Raw genomic sequence first — 20,820 nt, 5'->3', positions numbered from 1 at the left:
TGACGGAAGTCTGCGCAATGTTTTTCATGTTTTGTGTGTGAGTTCCTGTGTGTCCCGAGCAGGGGCGGACTGGGACCAAAAATCGGCCCTGGCATATTTGGCCCAAACGGCCCTAAAATCGGTCTGGCACACCTAATTAAATACAAAATCTTTGCATTACCCTTAAATATGCATATGTTTTCAACTGTCATGAAGCACTGAAAGTGATGTAGGCCTCATTGGTTATCACTCTGACTGATCAGAGGTAGGCATGGAGCACATGATCTCCATATTCAAGTAGGCTATACAAGCAATTATTAAAGAAGAGTTTCTGCTTGAATCAGAGAATCATTTAAAATTATTCAATAGGCTACATTTAAACTATACAATGCTCAATTGACAGCAGCACTAAAAAAATGTATAAAGAGTTAAATTACCCAGATTGTCGTAGACATTAATGTAATTTATACCAGTTATCACTGCAGGACAACTGAAACAACACGAAATAAACAGGGCTGTTGCTGGAAATATTTTATTCCTGTAGGCTATACTACCTACATTGCTGGTACATTTCAGAACAGTATAGCTATGAACTAATTATTTAAAGTGTCTTCCAGTAGCCTATCGTATAGCCTATATATAGCTTAGTTGGCTTGTGCATGACTTGACATTTCCGTCAGTGTAGGCCTACAGTCTTTTAGCCCATCTTCACCATGATGACCCTTCTCAGATAGAAACCTTCTCTACTTTGAGCGACCAACCACCACTCAAGCCATCAATGTTGAATTTTGGGCGTCTGACGGACACTGATTAATCTGACCAATAGGCCTAACGTTGATTTGACACTCTTTTGCTGTCCGGGTTTGCAAATCATTTATTTAGAAAATTTAAGTTGCACTATTTGTTATTATAATCACAGCACGGCCTTACTATGTTATCATTAGGCTATCATATCATTATCAATGAATAAGTCATCATAATCATCATCGTCAGCATGGCATGTCACACATAGCCTACCTGCTCCACCACTGAGTTCTTATCATGTAGCCTCAACTAGGCTCGCACTCTCCACCACCTGCTCACCACCTGTCCCTCTGCTCTGCTTGCATCCTCGTTCAAACTCAACAAACTTCAACATGTTGCTGACATATGCTAGCCTACTTGCAAAATTGTATTTTTGAAGCTTCTACATTGGTGTTAATTTTGCACAATTGTTACTACCGGCACCCGCAATTTTAATGTAAGGCAACTTCGATTAACTTTTGATGCGCTCACAGAATCCTGGCTCTGAGCCAAAATCGAAGGGGTGGGGCCTGACGTGAGCTGTTATTGGATCAGTCCAGTGTCAATATGGAAATGTAACCAATGGACCGCTGATTGTCCTTACTTTGGGCCGATCGTTGCCCAAAATAATTAAGTTATATATAGCCTATTCTATCAGCCCCAAAGGTGTGTCGGCCCACTGGGAAAATGCCCGGTATGCCAGATGGTCAGTCCGAGCCTGCTGGGAGGGTCGGGGTCTCCATTTCCCGCCACAGTGTAGCATCGTTGTGCTCAAGAGACAGTCGACAAAAGTTCTACAAGAGGGCAGCGCGAGGAGGGACCTCGACGTGGACTGCTGACCGCCTGGAGATCGGCACACTGTGGACAGGTGGCAACGGCCACGAGCTGTCACAGTAGCCAGAAGGGGCCACCGAACGTCCAGGGGTTCCAGCGTATCCGGGGGTTCGGCTTGTAGTGGGACTGTTTGCTGCGGTTTGGTGGTGCTTGTTCGGGGGAGAACTGACGTGACAGAGGCAGCCGAGAGCCCTTCCAGTCGGGAGGGGTTATCGTTGGAGAGTGCCGGGCCTTTCTGCGGGAGCGGCTCCAAAGACTGATCGCCTGGGGTCGTAGTGGCCAAGAGCGGGCCACCGACAGCCTGGGGATCCTACGTCTACAGAGAAGCTCCAGCCGCCTTGGACTCTCCATTTGCAGCCAGAGGCTTTCTGGTCACTTGGACTAAGCACTGGGACTGACACCGACGCAGCCGCAAGCGGTGAGCTGAGCTGTCATTGCCGGGGACGACAATGGCTCGGGAGGGGGTTATGTAGCGTCGGTGGATGTACATGTTTAACGTTGAATGAGTGTCTCCCAGAATGCAGTGCGAGTGAATGCTAGAATGTGTAATGTCGGTTATAATATTTGTAGTTACGTTTAGCATGTTGTGTATTTGTTAGCGTGTTGTCTCTTTGGTTGTACCTCATGTGTTTATCCTCGTGTTGATGTGTGTGGTAAACCCTTATTGTGTGTTACATGTGTGGCTGAGACTACCCCTGTGTTGCCCTATGAACACATACAATAGCTCGATTAAAAGGTGAGACTTTAAGCTCTCGGTGGGTGCAAACCGTGTATTTCTACACGCCTCTGTTCCTGAGAAATCCTAAGCCAAACAGTGGCTAGTTTTCATCAAAATCGCTGTTTTTTTCTAGAAATGGAGGTATAAGGTCTTTCATGAAATATGAAGTGTTGCCTGTTAGGCCTACTTACTTGTGTAAACTTTCCGGGAAGTGATCAGCGAGAGCTGGCGAGACTGCCACCTAGTGATAGACCCACGAAAATGGCCTGGTTTTGACCTGACGTGCATGCGTCACTGATTCGACCCAAAGCGGCAACCGTGTTGTGATAAAATGTCCAGATAAAATGTCCAGATTGTGCGTTTTCATGAGTTTTCGATCGTCATATATTTCATTTCCATTCATCACAGAGTTCCCAAAATCACATATAAGGTGTGTTAGAGTGTCTAGTTTCATAATTTTTTTTTAAAAAAAAGCTAAAAACGTAATATGCGCATGGGAAGGAAAAACATAATATTACGTTTTTGGCACTCAATGAGTTAAAGGGACACCAGGCAAACCTGATGCTTTTTTCTTTCTTCGCCGGCTCTGCCATTATACACACGTTTGCAACAATCGCTAGCGTTTCGTTAGCCTGCCTCTGTGCTGTGGATGCAGGATGTAAACTGATCCTGCTTCGGGTCGGTGGGTACGATACACTGAACTTTGTAAGCGGGATATTCTTCCTACAGGCAGTAGGGGCGGGCGAGAGAGTCTTCATTCGCCCTGTAATGAGTCATTTAACCATATACCGACTTACGAAGATGAGTAATTAACATGAAAATGTTGCCTGGTGTCCCTTTAACATGGGTGCCAGTTGCATGTAACACCGGCGCTGGTGCCAGGCTTGAGCTGATCTGGAGGTAAGCCTCCCCTCCCCTGGATACACCCACACACACACACCTTAGCGTCTATTTATACCTTCATGTTAAATGCATGAGGTTCGGGTCTCTGGATGCTAGGATGGTTTGATAGCCACTATACTAGCGTAGGCGGTAACCCAGCTGCATGGCCATGTTGGAGGCACTCGGCGTCAAGAACTGAATGAAGTAGGCCTACAATGGAGTATTATGCACTTTGGATATAGATTATAGCCATGTCTAAACAACAGAAAAGCTCATCAAAACGCGTGCAAGATGCAAAGCAATATAGGGCAGGACTTGGACCACAAGAAAAGGCGCGATATTTTGAGAAATTACGGTTTATTGGCAGTGCAGATCCATATGAGGGAGACACAGTACCAAGTCCAACTACAAAAGCGCCCCCCTTCCTCTGTTGACTTCTTGCATTTTTCTCCTTTCTCCCTGTTTTTTTTAATAACTTTTGTGTGTGTGTGCCAAAGTTTTTTTTAATAACTTTTTTAATAACTTTTGGAGGTCGATACCTACTCCAGATGTTTTTCTCGGTCTGAGCTAATTGGTACAACCTAAAACACAGCAATAATTAACCATTTTCCTTGACGACTTTAGGGATCTACTAGCCTAGAAATCTAGACGCACCCCAGCGGCAGCAAATTTAATTTATAGTAAGTGTTTAATTTGCTGCCCGGGCTAGTCGAGCTGGAAAAATTAAACTTCGATAGGGCCAATCACACCGTGTATAGAGTCGTTAGGCGGGCTTAACATAATGATTGATGGCAGAGTTGAAACGGTTTGGCGTGAATTCCCTGCTACTTGAAAACAAAGAAGATGGATGTTGTTATTGGCAAAAGTTTGAACTAGCCAACACGCATGGGACTCATAAGTTGTAGCGCTCTCCTATTGCGTGCAGAGGGAATTTGAAAGACAACCGATTATCCCGCCCCTCGGACTGAGCACTGCGAATGGAGAGTCCCCAGACCCTACATTTTTTTTTTTTTTTTTTTTTTACTTTATGTTTATTGGGTAAAATTACACATTCATATACATCAATATGACATTTTCGTTTTCAAATACAAAGTTGTTTACCAACTCTGGTATCTCACACACCAAAGACAAAGAAGTAAATAAATAACTAAAAATGCACACACCAAAAATAATGTACAAGGTTAGTCCAGAAACAATGAGTCCAGTTGCTACATTTACCATTATACACCATCTTTGCACAGCATGACATCTGACACTATTCCTGACAATTAAGTTTCCCAAATACGCCTAGGTCCCATCCTCCTTCATCAGTTCCAACCATGGTGTCCATCGTTCCAGAAACTGTGCTTCTTGTAATCTTAGTTTATAAGTTATATTTTCCATTATGTAAATTCCTTTAACTACTGACTTCCATGTCTCACATTTTGGGGGGTCTGTTTTAAGCCAACTAAGTGTTATTGTTTTCCTGGCTGCTACAAGAAGGATATGTAATAAATATGTTGTCTTGCCATTCATCCCTGCATCTGGAACATCCCCAAGAATGGCCAACACTGGTTCCCTAGGCAGCTGAAGGCCAAATATATTATCAAGGAAATCGAATATCTCCCTCCAAAAGTTATTTAAGACAGGGCATTTCCAAAATATATGGGAGTGATCTGCTGACTCTTCCCCACAGTTCCTCCAACATGCACCTGTTCGGCTGGGATCCATTTTAGAAAGTATATGGGGGGTTCTAAAAAATCTGTTGACTACTTTCCATTGGAACTCTCGCCATATGCCAGCATTGGTGACTCTATGTATTTGCAAGGAAATATCGCCCCAACTCTCCTCACTAATTTCTATTTCTAGCTCCCTTTCCCATTTATGTTTAACATGTAGAGTGTTTGTTTGCTCCATGCTAGATAGCACATTATATAAATTAGAAATGGGTTTCCCTGTATGTCATCCCTCTTGAATCTTCATCAAGTACTGCTCAATCGGAGAGCCCAATGTCCTCAGGCCATCCCAGGTAGGGTGCTTGAGTAGAAAGCTCCTTATCTGAAGATATCTAAAAAAGTCTGATCTAGGTATATCAAATTCCTCAACAAGTTGTTCAAATGTTTTTAACTTCTGAGTCTCAATCAGCTGATGGACAAATGTTAGATTTAAGTATTTCCATCTTCTGTATCCCACATCTAATTTTAAAGGAATAAAATCTTTGAGATACTCTATACTTGAAAATCCTGATATGTCGCCAGGGAGATCAAAGGTTCGCTGTACCTCTCGCCATGCATTAAGAGTAGTTTTTGACCATCTGTTCAAAGTATCTTCTAAGGATTTATTCTTGGTAAATGAGGCATATGCCAGTGGTACCGAGGAGCAGACTGATTTCTCCATCTCTAGCCACCTTGTGTCCACCTTATTTGTAATCCAAATGGTTAGTGCCCGTAGTTGACAAGCCAACCAATACTTTCTCAGGTGGGGGAGACCCCATCCTCCCTGATGTTTAGGCAATTGTAGCACTTTGTATTTTACTCGCGGGCGTTTTCCCTGCCAAACAAATCTGGAGATGAGATGGTCTAAAGTTACAAACAAACTTTTCGGTGGTGTAAGGGGCAACGTTTGAAAAAGAAATAGCAGCCTAGGGAGCACATTCATTTTAATACTCTCTATCCTACCTGAAAGTGTAAGGGGGAGCACAGTCCATCTACTAAGATCAGCAGATATTTTGTCCATTAATTTAGTATAATTGGCTTTATATAATTTATCTAAATCATGGGGAATGGTAGTGCCTAAATATGTAATACCATCCTTAGGCCACTTAAATGGGAGTGATGATCTAAGATATTGTGTGATAAGTGGATTTAGTGCCAGAGCTTCTGTCTTATTGACATTAACTTTATATCCTGAGAGGTTTCCAAATTTAGTAAAACAGTCCATTAGTCTAGGGATTGAGTTTAAAGGGTCTGAAATATAAACTAATATATCGTCTGCATATAGGGAGATTTTGTGTGTTTCATTGCCAATTTCAATTCCTTTGATAAGTGTATCTTCTCTTATCATCTGTGCTAATGGTTCAATGACTAAAGCAAAAAGGAGTGGTGAGAGAGGGCAGCCCTGGCGTGTTCCCCTATGTAGACCAAAAGGTTGTGAAATATGTCCATTAACTCTGACTATGCTTTGTGGGGCAGTATACAATAGCTGTATCCATCCAATTAGCTTAGGGCCAAAGCCAAATTTATCCAAGGTCTTAAATAGAAATGGCCATGATACACGGTCGAATGCTTTTTCAGCATCGACAGCCAGTGCCATGCAAGGATAAGCGTAGTTTCTGCTGCCTTCCATAACATTAAGCAGTCTTCTAATATTATCTGGTAAGTAGCGACCGGTTATGAACCCTGTCTGGTCAGGTTGTACTAAAGTATCAATAACAGACTCCACTCTTTTAGCTAGTATAGATGTTAATAATTTACAATCTGTGTTTAACAATGCAATTGGTCTGTATGATGCGCAATCTGTAGGATCCTTATGCTCTTTAGGTATTACTGAAACTATTGCTTCCCTCCAAGTTAAAGGTAACTCCCATCTCTCAAAGGCAGAGGAGAATGCTCTTCCCAAAACTGGGCTGATGAGGTCAATGAAAGTTTTGTAAAATTCGTTAATGTATCCATCTGTACCTGGACTTTTATTATTCTTTAGGTTTCTAATAGCATCCTCAATTTCCTGTTTAGTAATCGGCCTGTCTATGAACTCAGATGAAATATGATCTATTTTAGGTAAGTTTATGGAATTTAAATAAGAATCAATTAATGTTGGATTGCCATCAGTGTCTTTGTCTGAGTATAAGTCTTTGTAGAATGTTGCAAATGTTTCTGAAATCTCATCTGGCTTAGTTAGGAATGGTTTGCCAGGGTCGTTACTTTTGAGTTTTTGGACAGTAGCTAGACTGCATTTTCTCCTCAACTGGGAAGCCAGGAGACGACCCGCTCTATTCCCATGCTCATAATATTTCTGCTTCAGGAACCTTAGGTTTCTTTCAATTTTTTCAGTCAGGAGTTCCTCAAGTTCCTGTTTTGCCTGTTTGAGCTTCTGAAGATTTTCAGTGGATGTATTTTCTTTATATTGTTTTTCAAGGTCATGTATTTGCTTTTCCAAATCATTCTGTTTAGCTTTCCTTACTTTTTTTATAACTGAGGCAAATCGAATGATCTTTCCCCTTAACACCGCCTTTGCACCTTCCCAGAGTATAATTGGGGACATATCTTCTTTATCATTAAATTCTAAGTAGAGGGCAAACTCCATTCTCAGAAAAGCCTGAAATGATGGCATCCCCAACAGAGAGGCATTAAGCCTCCATCTGCTGGAGGACACTGCCTTTCCCACATCCCAAACCAATGACACTGGTGCATGGTCTGACAAAGTTATGTTATGGATTTGACAGTCAACTGCTCTATATGATTCATTTCTAGGCATAAAAAAATAATCAATTCTAGAGTAAATTGAGTGGGGGTGTGAGTAAAATGTATAATCTCGACCCTTTGGGTGTAAATGTCTCCAAACGTCGATGAAAGCAAATTCCTCACAACAATTGTTTAGTGTTCTACTCATTGTTGTTGGATGGACAGAAGACATAGGGCTCTTATCCAAAAGCGGGTTTAGCATGGTGTTGAAATCTCCTCCAATCAGTAATATACCTAGTGCTTTCTCTAATACTAAATCAAATATGGCTTTCACAAATTGTGGGCTGTTATCATTTGGGGCATAAACATTTAACAAAGTTACCCAAACTCCACTTATTGTACCATTTACCAACACATACCTCCCCTCTTTGTCTTGAAACTGAGAGTCAAAGCAGAATTGAAGCGATCTACCTATCAAAATTGCTACACCTCTCCTACGTCCAGATGAATGGGAAGAATAGAAAACCTGTGAAGCCCATGATTTAGTCAGTTTCTTATGTTCAGCATCGGATAAGTGTGTCTCTTGGAGGAGGGCAATATTACAGTTCATTCGTTTAAGTTGGTCTAGTATTTTCCTTCTTTTTATGGGGCTATGCATGCCCTTAACATTATATGTAACTACTGTACAGCTTGACATATTGGGATTTGGTGTATATCAGCTTGAATGCAGGAAACATTGCAACCGTTGTTCTTAGGCATTTTACTCCAAGGTGTGTGCGTAACATATAAAAGTGGTAAAATAAAACAAACAGAACTATTTACAGGAACATGAAAAAAAAACAAAATATAAAAATAACTTCCACTTAACTTCCACTTGTTGACCCATGCCTTTATGAGTCAAGATCCCTGCCTCCTACCCAAACTAAGAGCAGTGACAGAGAAGGAAAGGAGTGACCAGACCGTCTAAGTCTGGGCCAATACTGTCTGGTGTTAAGACAGTAACGCAAGTTATTAATGAGATCCTTGCGTTAGTTTTCCCCTGAAAGTCCTTATCGGACTACCCACTATTTCAATGTAGATGCTAGTGGATTCACCAAAAGGTCCAAGTTGTAAAGAGTATCAAATTATTATGAGTAGTAAATTATCAAATGAAAAGAGAGCATACTTTTTTTTTTAAAGTAAGGCAACCTTGTCTTAACTCTCTATCCCCAACAAAAGATTGTTCATTAAGGGTTAATGTCCCATCTTTTTTTTTAGTTTTTTGCTCCTGGAATTTGTCCACCGTGCTTGCAAATAAGTCTATACTTTTGAGAATTGTTCCAACATACTGTTTTAAAAATAAAGGAAATAACCAGAAGTAACAGGATAATGGTGGCAAAACATATTAATCTCTGCATAAGTCCAAATAAACACGTGAAAACCAGTAAGGCACCTCGTTATTACAGCATCTCGTTATTAGCGCACACAACGTGAGAGTCAGTAAGGCTGAATGTCTTTGTAAGGGGTCCTATACCTCAACTTAAAGTGAATGACAAACTTACTTCATGTCTGACGCTCTCTACCACTTCAAGCTCGTCGGATATTTAACTAGAAAGGGCTTCAATATCTTTCACCAGGGTGCGCGATATCTGCTCTCCGCCTGGGCGAAACTGGCTCATCCATCCCAGCTGATGTAGCTCTTTATCCATAATTTCGGCCTCTGACAATCTTACGTCGATTCCCAACTGCTTAAGTCGTTCTGCGGCCTCCCACGCTGAGTTGAAGGTTACTTCTCCGTCGTCCAAGGTATCTCTCAGCACTGCTGGGTATGATGATCTGAATTTAATGTTGCGTTCCTTCAGTTGGCGTTTAATCTCTCCATATTCCTTGCGCTTACGCTGCAGTGCTGCTGAATAATCATTGTCCAATGTGATCCGGCTACCCTCAAATTGTATGTTTTTCGTATTCCAACCTTTATACAGGATGCGTTGTTTTGTTTGAAAATGAAGGAACTTCACCACAATCGATCTGGAGGAGTTGGGTTCAGTAGGCTTTGACACAAGGGATCTGTGTGAGCGCTCGATACCTAGATCTTCTTCTGCAGGGATATCCAGAGCCTTTTTTAGCAGATTTGCACTAGCATATTCTCATTGCCCTCCATTCCTTCCTTCACCCCATAGATCCGTAAATTGGACCTCCTCGAACGATTTTCAATGTCCTCGCAGTGTGCTTCCAAGCGGCGTTGTTTGCGTATCATGTAGGATAGTAGTCGGTCTGTTCGAGCTCCCTGGTCTTCTATGTTGCTCACTCTTTGCTCAACTTCATCCAGTCGCTTTTCACACCCTCGAATTTGTTCATTCACACCTTTTAAGGACTCCTCAATCTTCTCCAACCTTTCCGATATGTCCTTTCTCATTCCTTTCATCTCAGTCAGAACTTCAGCCATCAGCCCACTTGCTGCGCTGGCTGCTTCATTAGCTACTGTTGCGCTAGCCTCTGGAGTGGCCGTGGATTTATTAGCTACTTCGTTTCTGTTACGTCTGTTTTGGTTCATTTTTATAGTCAAAAGTAAAGACAAAGTAATACACTTACTTATAAGTGAGAAACCACTTTAAATAATTTGTAAACTGTGGGTTAATAGTCCTAAGGTCGGCAGCTCAATTACCAAGCAGCCATCATGCAGGGGGCGGAAACGGAAGTCAGCCCAGACCCTACATTTTAATGTGGGTCTGGCTCGTCAGGCTAGGGATCTACTTCAGTGCCTAATGTTTTCTTTTAAAACTGATAGTTCCGGTCCTTGATTGTGATTGGCTGAATGTGTGTGTTTGTGTGTGTGTGTGTGTGTGTGTGTGTGTGTCTGGCGCACACATGCGTACTTTCAGAATCCTCATTGTGTGTGTGTGTGTGTGTATGTGTTGTTGTTGTTGCTGTCTTAGGCATTCGTTAACCAATGAACACTTACTATAAGTGTAGCAACGCCGCTATCACACAATATTTCAATATTTCCAACAGAGTAAGAGTTCAACTACCCAGGAAAATAAATGTCTGTTGGTTATTCAAATATATTTGATAAGGGCCCAAGTGTAGAGCCTGCCACTGTGAGCACATTTGTCTATCATCTGTCTATGCAGTGAGCCATTTAGCTGCCTCAGCTGGCAATAATGCATCATATTAAGTGTTGCAACCCCTTTATCACACAGTATTTCAATATGTGAAACACATGAATGGGAGCATGTCAAAGAACCGTTTCCCTAGCAATGGGAGAAGAGAGGATTGTCAGGTGATCGAAGTAGATGGGAGGAGCTGTATGTAGAAACAGACACGTTCGTCAGACTGGGCAGACTGGGCTGTGTCTCATCTTATCTCACCTTATCTCCTCACAGGCCTTAACTACCAGAACCCTGGCACACCAGTAAAGACCTCACCGCACTGCACCCATGCATCCCATACACGCGTGCACACACACACACACACACATACACACAAATATATATTATATATATATATGTGTGTGTGTGTATATATATATATATATATATATATATATATATATATATATATATATATATATATAATCTGATCTGATAGGCCTACATTGGATCGGCAATAGTCATACAGAGAAAGCTCTCAGCACCATTTCCCTTTTTAGGGGAAACAAGCTAAAACCAAATCATTGATTTCAGTATGTAAGACCAATAGCAGTCCCACTAGTTTTTAATTCACAGGAGATTCAATCTGTTTACCGACACAATGGTTATGAAGGAATAGGTGTAGCCTAACTGACTCTATGTCAGGTGACTGTGACTGTGTACATTAACAACCTAATTCAGTTCCAACTAGGTTTGGAGGAAGAGGGGCCAACAGCCTCATAATGAAGATTGCCTTCTTTCACCTAATGCCACTGCATTCTAAGTCTGTATATTTCTGCTGAAATTATCGCAAGGTTAAAAATACATACAGCCTCATACTGTGACGATTGATGTTAGAATGTTTGTACCTCAACAAGGTTTTTGGAGCAGTTTTGAATTTTTGCATTTTTCCACATCCATATGTTGTCAGCAAAGATAACAAGGTTTCCTACTGCAAGTTCTTTATTTGACATATTCTTAAGGGCACATACAACAAATATAGAGTTTGGTGTGCAAAGGCCTTTTGTCATGGCTTCAGGGCCACACAGAAACCTACTAGATAATATCCTTTTGGAAACGTTGTGGGTGTGTCCTATGAGATGGAACGTTAGCGGTCGTACAGAGCAAAATTACATCATCAACATGGGCTGTATACTGTACCCAATGGCTTCTCAAAAATAGAGGTGTCAACGTGTACTTGCCCAGCAAATGAGAGATGAAACTAGGGCTGACTTGCGTAAATCTGATTGGACAGTGATTGGGGTGACCGATATTGTGGTCTACAAATTCACAGTGTCCTGACACTGAACCTACATCATCATCGGATGCAAGAAAGTCCATCATGGCTTCATTGAAGACTTGTGTTTTCTTGGTTTTGGTGCTGGCAGGTGAGAACCATTTGTAATCTTCTGTTTAGAGGATAAACTACTTTAGGGGTTTTGCCAAAAGGATGGAGAAATTGAGGGATGAAAAAAGTGAGGAGGGAGAACAAGTACTAGATGCTGGCTGTTGTCAAGTGCAACTATCTGTAAAGAGAATGGAGGGTTACACTTTACTTGACAGTGTCAACATAAGAGTGACATGACACTGTCATGAGCGTGTCATAAATAAGTCATAAACGTTTATGACATAACGCTTCTGTTATTAAGTGACATTCGGTTTTTGTCATAACAATTTAAGGTTAGGATTAGGGTTAGGGTTAGAGTTAAGGTTAGGGTTAGAGGTTAGGATTAGGGTTAGGTTTCATGTGTCATGACAGTGTCATGTGTTCACGACAGTGTCATGTCACTCTTATGTCGATACTGTCAAGTAAAGTGTTACCGAACAGAGAAGTGGAATGGTGTGAGTGAGGAGGCGTTGGGTGAAAAGAGAGAAGGAAGTGAATAGAGAGAGAGAGAGATGAGAGGGAAAGAATGACAAGAATTGAGTGGATACTAAACTCACTGCGATTGTCTTTACTGAATAATTTATAGAATAAAGAATTTCAGCCAATGAACATGATGTGTCAAGTGCACTGAAGCGAATACACACACACACACACACACACACACACACACATATATAGCCTCTTAATAAATGGCAGCCTTTTGCCAGAATCACCGTTTAATAATAGTTAATAGTTTAATAGTACAACTTGTGGTTGGTTGCTGTCAAGATGGCAAAACTGCCTGTCATGCCCTCTGCATCTGTTAATGATTTATGCATGCCTGCAGAGGTGGACAGTAACTAAGTACATTTACTTGATTACTGTACTTAAGTATGATTTTTGAGTATCTGTACTTTACTTGAGTACTAATATTTTTGGAAACTTGTGACTTTTACTCCATTACATTTGAAAGACAAATATTGTACTTTTGATTCCACTACATTTGAAATATGAGCATGAAGTACTTGTTACTTTTAACCACATTTGATTCATTAAATGCAATAATGTGATCATCTTGAAGTTCATTTTTTCAATAGTTCAATTTGAACTTGGCTGAATTGGCTGTGGTAATGATGGTGACAACAGATTCTTCATCAAAACATCCTCCATGTAGCCTGGGAGAACCCAGATGAACTTGTTAGTTATTGAGATTTGAGAAGTGGTCTGGTGTTAACCAGGCTATCCTCCATGATAATTGCGAAATTGGAATGAAATTAGACAATCCCCAGGCTAGATCTTCCGCCTACATTATTAAACAAAATAATCTAATCGTATGAGTTATCTGGTTTTGTATTCAGCAGTGAAAATGTTTTAGATTTGTGAACAGAAAATGAATAATGATTTAAATTATATTATTGCATCCATTTGAACAGTTGCAAAGTTATGAAAATATAGGTAAAATGTTTTTGTATTTTTAAAAGCAGGCACTTCTGTACTTCAACTTAAGTAGGCTAAAAATCTGACTTAGCAACTTTCACTTGTATTGGAGTAATATTTGACATGTGTATCTATACTTTCACTTAAGTAAAGGAATTGTGTAGGCTACTTCATCCACCTCTGCATGCCTGGCAGTTGAAAAACTACAGTATACAAATTCATATCTTCTTATTTGAGTACAGCTGTAATAGTCCAACTTGTGGTTAGTTGCTGTCAAGATAGCAAAACAGCCTGTCATGGCCTCTGCATCTTTTAATGATTTATGCATGCCTGGCAGTTGCAAAACTATACAAATTCATGTGTTCTTATTTGCGTACAGCTTGGCGTTAAATCTTAAAGCTGTTTAGGCAGTGTAGATAGTGCAACTGCAATTATAAGTAGGGATGCACGATATATCGGCGGCCGATATATTATTAGCCAAAAAGTAAAAAAAGAAAATATTATTATCAGTCCGATTACAGAATTCTGGCCGATAATTTGCGCAGATATTTTTTAAAGTCCTAATTTAGGCCTAGTAAGGTCCGTCTGGCTACACTGAGCTAGCCTACTTGAGCTTGGTTGGCTATACTTTTTCCTCAATATAATGTCAGCGGTGTGAATGTATTTCACCACTCTAACAAAATCTGTGGATATGCGTTCATTTGGGAATCTGTGCATCTCAAAATCCTCTCGTGAATGATCCGCCTTACAGAGGCCTTAACAGAGCGGAGCTCAGCCCTATCTAGGGCCGTCTTGTGCTGGTGTGTTTGCACTTTACCGCGCTGGTCGGGGAAACAAATAAACAAACTCGTTAGTGGGACGAGTACATAAGTAGGTCTAGTTCTAAGTTGTGTTTTAGTATTATATTTGCATTACTTTAGCTTGGGTTTTGTATTATTACCTAGAAATATGCTAACCATTCGTGCTTCAGTTCAGGTCATCATAATAAGTTATTAAAACCTTCGGGGCTAACGCCTTTCATTTCTGCTGCAGCAGGTTGTACTGGTGAGTAGACGGACCTAAGATACAGTCTGAGGAGTTGCAGCTTTATTCTGTTACCCGCAGTTGAAACTAAACCTAAGTTTCCCTCACAAACTCTGATTTGGTCGCTATACTGTAGCTTATTCCAAGCTGAGCCGTTTATGAGCGTTTAGTCCTAAATGAAAACGATTCAAACTCTCTAGCCACTCACTCGCAATTCACTGACGTCAGGTTCACTTAAAGGAGCCACACATACTGTAGGGCTAGGCTACTGTTATGTTGTTGACTGCCGTACTATTGAGGACTATTATGAGTTCTGTCCATCATTTGGTGGTAGGTAAAATTACTGCAATAAATTTATGCTCATTAAATGCTTTCCCCAAATCACTTTTCACAATTTTTTTTCAAGAGTAATATTATCGGTTATCGTATCGGTATCGGCCACAACAAACCAATAAATATTGGTTATCGTTATCGGCCCTAAAATTCCATATCGGTGCATCTCTAATTATAAGTCTTACTTTTGCACAACTACACCTGCTGATGAAGCTAAAAAAGGAAAAGGTGTTTTGGGAGAACTTCTTTTCTGAGAACCATCATTAAAGCTGTTTTGCTTGTCTAATAAAATAAAGTAAACAATTGTGTTTACAGTATTTAATACTCACCACAGCGTTCCAATAATCCATGAGGCATCCAGGGTGGGTTCCACCAACAAGTATTAAATTAATCTTGGTTTAAGTCTAATCTAGGATTTGTAGATAGGTTTAAATTTAATTCGAGCTATGTTGCACCACTTAATTTTAAGCATGGTTTAACAAATCGGGGTACGTTTGTCAATTCAATCTGACACTCTGAAGAGATGGTTGAAAAGTTTCTGAGTATGCTCGGAGCACTCGGAGGGGCAATTTACATCGCACCCAGAGATTAGGATGCACAGTTTGGAACCATCCAATCAGTGACAAGTGGCACCAGCGTAACAAGCTGTTTTTCCTATCTTGACAACAACCCACCTCCATATGCATACTGGCTCTACACAGAGGGAGGGGAGAGTAGGGATGACTGCACAAGGGACCGGCAGCTAGGGAGGAGAGAGGAGACCATGAAGCAATGAAACGGGAGACAAGATTAGATCTGACAGGTTCAGACCCACAGGACTGAGAGGCAGTCATCTTAACCACGATTTAGTGAATTGAGAGCACAATTTAGTAAAATTAGCGCATTATTTACTACATTAAGAGCATAATTTAGTCAAATGAGCTCACATACAAAACAATCTTGCAATAACACCTCCAGGCCTCCATAATTTCTGTACTGTATTGTATAATCAAGATGTAGATATAAAGACAAGCATAATTAACAGTATACCTAGTATGCCGCATACTTTGTTACTTAAGCCCATATCCAACAAAGAAACTTCATCTTAAACAGCCATAACAACAACCAAAACCATTGATTGTTGCCATGTTTAATAGATTTAAACTAAATGTAATGTTTCATTGTAAATCAAATTAAATTGCTTCTCGTCTATGCGGTCTCTCCCTGCCTCCTTCCAAAGGCTGGCAGTTAGGAGTTGTCTTCGGGCAGGAGGAGGACGAGGAGCAGGGGGGAGATGATGGGGGTGATGAAGGTCAGGAGGGAGACGATGATGGTGGTGGTGGTGGTGGTGAAGAGTCTCAGGGTGGAGGAGGTGGGGGCGATGGCGATGGAGGCCAGGCGAAGCCAGGTGGAGCCAGGGCAGAGTGCACCACCAAGAAGTCCAGTCACCAGGTGCTGTTGATGACACAGCTTCCCCAAAGCAAGACCCCGAGCCAGATCCGCTGCAGCGGAAGCCTCGTTGACCAATACTGGGTGCTGACCGCTGCCAGCTGTGACCATCCGTAAGGAGCCTGGGGGGTGTGTGTGTGTGGTGGGGTTGGGGGTCAAACTGTTGGTTGGTGTAATACAGTATATGTCCTATGTATGTCAAGGTGCTTTGACTGACAGGCAGCAAAGGGAACTAGATGTACCGCAGAGCGGTACAAAATATGACCGCCGCCCAGTCCAGCACATTTTTTCCACAAAAATAAATCACGCTGAAAGGCCTATATGATTCTAACTGTCTCACTAAATTGCATTATCCAAACTCAATTCTCACTGGTATCTGCTAGACAACAAGTACCAAAACATGATTAGTTCATAGATTTCACATGTAAAATTCATTTTATACAACCCCACCCCCATCTTGCCTGTTCATAATTCTGAGAAATTCTTGAATTGTGTGCATGTGTGCGTGCACACGTTTATGTTTATGTGTGTGTGTGTGTGTGTGTGTGTGTGTGTGTGTGTGTGTGTGTGTGTGTGTGTGTGTGTGTGTGTGCGTGCTTGTGTGTTTGTCTGCGTATGTGTGTTTGTGCATGTGCATGCATGCGTACATATGTCTACTGTGTGAGTATGTGTCATACGTATGATTATTGTGAATGTATGTGTGTGCGTGTGGGTCCAGTCCAGCGGGGGGGCTACAGATCAAAACGAAAAAACGATGGTTCCATGCTATCCATGTGGGGTTACATGCCCACCAAGTTTCGTGTACCCCGGTCTTTCAGTGTCCCGGGAATCCTTGTTGGTGTACGGTCACCAAATGTACACATAAATCATTTTATTGTAAGGCCCCCCATGAAAGTTCACAAAACTTGGCATGCATTCGGAAGGTGTCATAATGATCCTACACTTTCAATTTCGTGCAGTTTTGACCATGTCAGCCAGAGATATTGTGAGGAAAACACCTAATTTTTGGCTTTTTAATTTTTAACTAGGTGGCGCTATACATGAAATAAGTGGTAATGGGACGGGTTAACATGCCCCCTTAAGACCAACATACATAAAAAAGGTGGACCTCCTAGGCCCTACGGTTCTCGAGATATTCACAGAAAACTGTCTCCGGCCACCTACAGGCCAGTTGGTGTATAGTAACATAAATTAATTTATTGTGCGGCCCCCCATATACAGACTTCCACGAAACTTGGTGTGCATTCAGAGGGTGTCATAATGATCCTACACTTCCAATTTTGTGCAGTTTTCACTATGTTAGGTCATAGATACCTCATTTTTACTTTTTTGTGTTTAACTAGGTGGCGCTATACATGAAATGAGTGGTTATGGAATGGGTTGACATGGCCCCTTGAGATCAACATACAAAAAAAATGGTCCTCCTAAACCCTACGGTTCTCGATATATTCACAGAAAACTGTGTCTGTCCTACCCTCCTTTCGGGGGGTCCAGTCCAGCGGGGGGGCTACAGATCAAAACGAAAAACGATGGTTCCATGCTATCCATGTGGGGTTACATGCCCACCAAGTTTCGTGTACCCCGGTCTTTCATTGTCCCGGGAATCCTTGACGGAAATTTGGACAAGCGAAAAAGAAAAAAAAAGAAAAAATCTGACTAAACCTATATGACCGCTGCTTTGCTGCGCGGCGCTCATAATAACTCTTTTTCTTCTTGCCAAATGCAGTAATCTGGTGGCTGTGCTTGGTAAAGACCTCAAGCTCGAGAAACGGGACGTGTACAAGATCAAGGGAAAGTATACCTATGATCAGCCTGGTAGTCACATCATGTTGCTGCAATTGGCCAAGCCCTTGCTCAAACGGCGAAAAAAATACCCGCTCATAAGCATGCCAGCCAAGGGGACATGCACCAACCCGGCGCCCGACAACCATATACATCTCATTGGCTGGAAGGAAGCCACCAATATCCAAAGACAGGGTGGAACACTAAATAAAGGTTAAAAAATCATACACACACACACACACACAAAATCTTGTGATCCCTAATGATATTGTTCTTGATCCAATGGCCGTTGACACACATGTACATGCTGATGCCTAGCTCTGCCCAACCCTCCACAGACAGGTTACCCTTTGCCATGTGTGGGGACCTGAAGGTGACGGAATGTGGGGCTTCGCCTGAACTACTCTGCACTGAGGGTGACGACAACAATGCCTGTAGTGTAAGTGGCCTTCACCTCTTCACAACACACACACACACACATATGCACGCACACACGCAAACACACACACACACTGTATGCATGCACACACACACACACACACACTGTATGCATGCACACACACACACACACACACACACACATATGCACGCACACACGCAAACACACACACACACTGTATGCATGCACACACACACACACACACACACACACACACACATATGCACGCAAACACACACACACACTGTATGCATGCACACACACACACACACTGTATGCATGCACACACACACACACACACACATATGCACGCACACACGCAAACACACACACACACTGTATGCATGCACACACACACACACACTGTATGCATGCACACACACACACACACACACACACATATGCACACACACACGCACACACACACACACACTGTATGCATGCACACACACACACTGTATGCAAGCACACACACACACACACTGTATGCAAGCACACACACACATGCACACGTACACATGCACACACACACACACACGTATAGGTACACGCATACAGAAACAGGTCTAGACACTGAGACACAAACACATGATGTAATTGTAGTGCTGATCTAAAAACAGTTCTTGCAATCAGCCAATTTTGTTCTATTTTTACTAGGACGTAGCCTTGTGTGCCTAAAACCCATTAGAACACATCTTGTCTCGAAAATGTATTTTCTTTGTCTTGCATGAATGAAATCAGCCTGTATTCAGACCTATTGCTCCTGAACCCCTCTTAGGACAAATAGATTGAGGAGAAAAAAGACAAGTATATTGACACCTTAACTTGAACTTAAATTTGACTTGTACCAAGACAATAAGAAGGCTATTTCTCTGAAGTTGGAGAGAAAATGGGCAAAATCTCATATTGATATTAAATTGAGCTTAACTGCGTCTTGGAGAAGCAGTGTAAACTAAGGAGAGATCTCAGTTCTAATTTGTGTTTTTCTCTGGGAAGTGACTAAATAGCTTGATTAGTTGAATATGAAGTAATATTAAGGGCCCTCGTTTGAATGATGGGCAGTGCAGTCTTAGGTCCAACCAAAGGTAATTTAGTAACTCAGCAAAATAAAGGTGCTAATATTGACACACCATGGGCAAAACCTTAACCACAAATAAATGCGCTATTACAGTATGGTCACACCATGGCCAAAACCTTAATGTGCAGATATGGACACACCATGGGCAAGACTCAATGCTAATTTAACACTGTGGGCAAGACTTTAACCACAAATATAAATGAGTCAGCTCAATGCTAATTTAAACACTGTGGGCAAGACTTTAACCAAAAATATAAATGAGTGAGCTCAATGCTAATTTAACACTGTGGGCAAGACTTTAACCACAAATATTGATCATTGATGATTGAGTCAGCTCAATGCTCCCACATGCTACATGTTGACAAACAAATTAGGGCCCTAAACGTTTAGCAAGGGTAATACAAGTACATTCACTTTGCTTGTAGAAACCAAACCACATTTTCACATTGCCCAAACCACATTCCTCGATTCCACAAATAAACCATTTTAGGATCTTGTCCAATATGTTAGTTGTAGGCTATACTTTGCAGTTTTCTATCCATTTTGCCTTTCTGTGTAGTAGAGAGAACTTCCACAGAAAATGCACCGGGATAAATGCCAATCTCTAAACTGTCCACTGTTGCATGGAAGACACACAGAGGAATGCTGACACATTACAAAGTTACCACAGAGATACTGAGATAGTTCTACTCACTGTACTGTATCATATTATTAATGACTATATGTCTACATCTAATTGCTCTTTTTCTTTTAAGGTTCTATCTTACAACATATATTTTCATCTCTCTCTCTCTACACAGGGGGATTCTGGTGGTGCACTGATCTATGATGGACTGCTCTATGGAGTAGTCAGTGCCAAAGAGAAAAAGACTTCTTGCTTAATCAAGTACTCAAGTATCTGTTTCTACAAGAAGTGGATCGATAAGATAGTGAAAGAGAATTCTATATGGTACAAAAAGGTAAAATTATAAAGGTAATTTCAAAAGGTGCTTTGTTTGATGATAATGAAGAATAAAGAACTCAAAATGATGCACAAATATCTTCAGTATTTCTCTTCATTCTGTTGATGCAGTAGCAACGAGGCTACTGATTGGTCCATGTGTTTGACATGTTAGACTTAAAGGGATATTACACCATTTGGGGAATTACACTCATTTTCCTCTCCTTTCCTCTCATTACACCTCCCCTTGAGTTAAACAATAGACCTCTCCAGAATAAGTCCCGCCTCCTAACTTCCGTATCCATCCAACCT

At 41.4% G+C, this 20,820-nt stretch overlaps 1 protein-coding gene across 1 annotated transcript; it reads left to right on the top strand.

Annotated features, from left to right (window-relative positions):
* The first annotated feature begins 1,458 nt into the window (after positions 1–1,458).
* LOC125298815 (mast cell protease 2-like) lies at positions 1,459–20,587 on the top strand. Its single transcript, XM_048249683.1, has 6 exons — positions 1,459–1,655; positions 1,774–1,967; positions 16,061–16,382; positions 17,996–18,264; positions 18,390–18,490; positions 20,369–20,587. Exons 1-6 carry the CDS (start codon positions 1,459–1,461, stop codon positions 20,537–20,539), a joined length of 1,254 nt encoding a protein of 417 aa, XP_048105640.1. The 3' UTR covers positions 20,540–20,587.
* The last annotated feature ends 233 nt before the right edge of the window (positions 20,588–20,820 follow it).

This window comes from Alosa alosa, chromosome 8, assembly GCF_017589495.1.
Source record: "Alosa alosa isolate M-15738 ecotype Scorff River chromosome 8, AALO_Geno_1.1, whole genome shotgun sequence".
In the NCBI taxonomy this organism is placed as follows: Eukaryota; Metazoa; Chordata; class Actinopteri; order Clupeiformes; family Clupeidae; genus Alosa; species Alosa alosa.
This window is presented reverse-complemented; position numbering and strand designations above follow the sequence as displayed.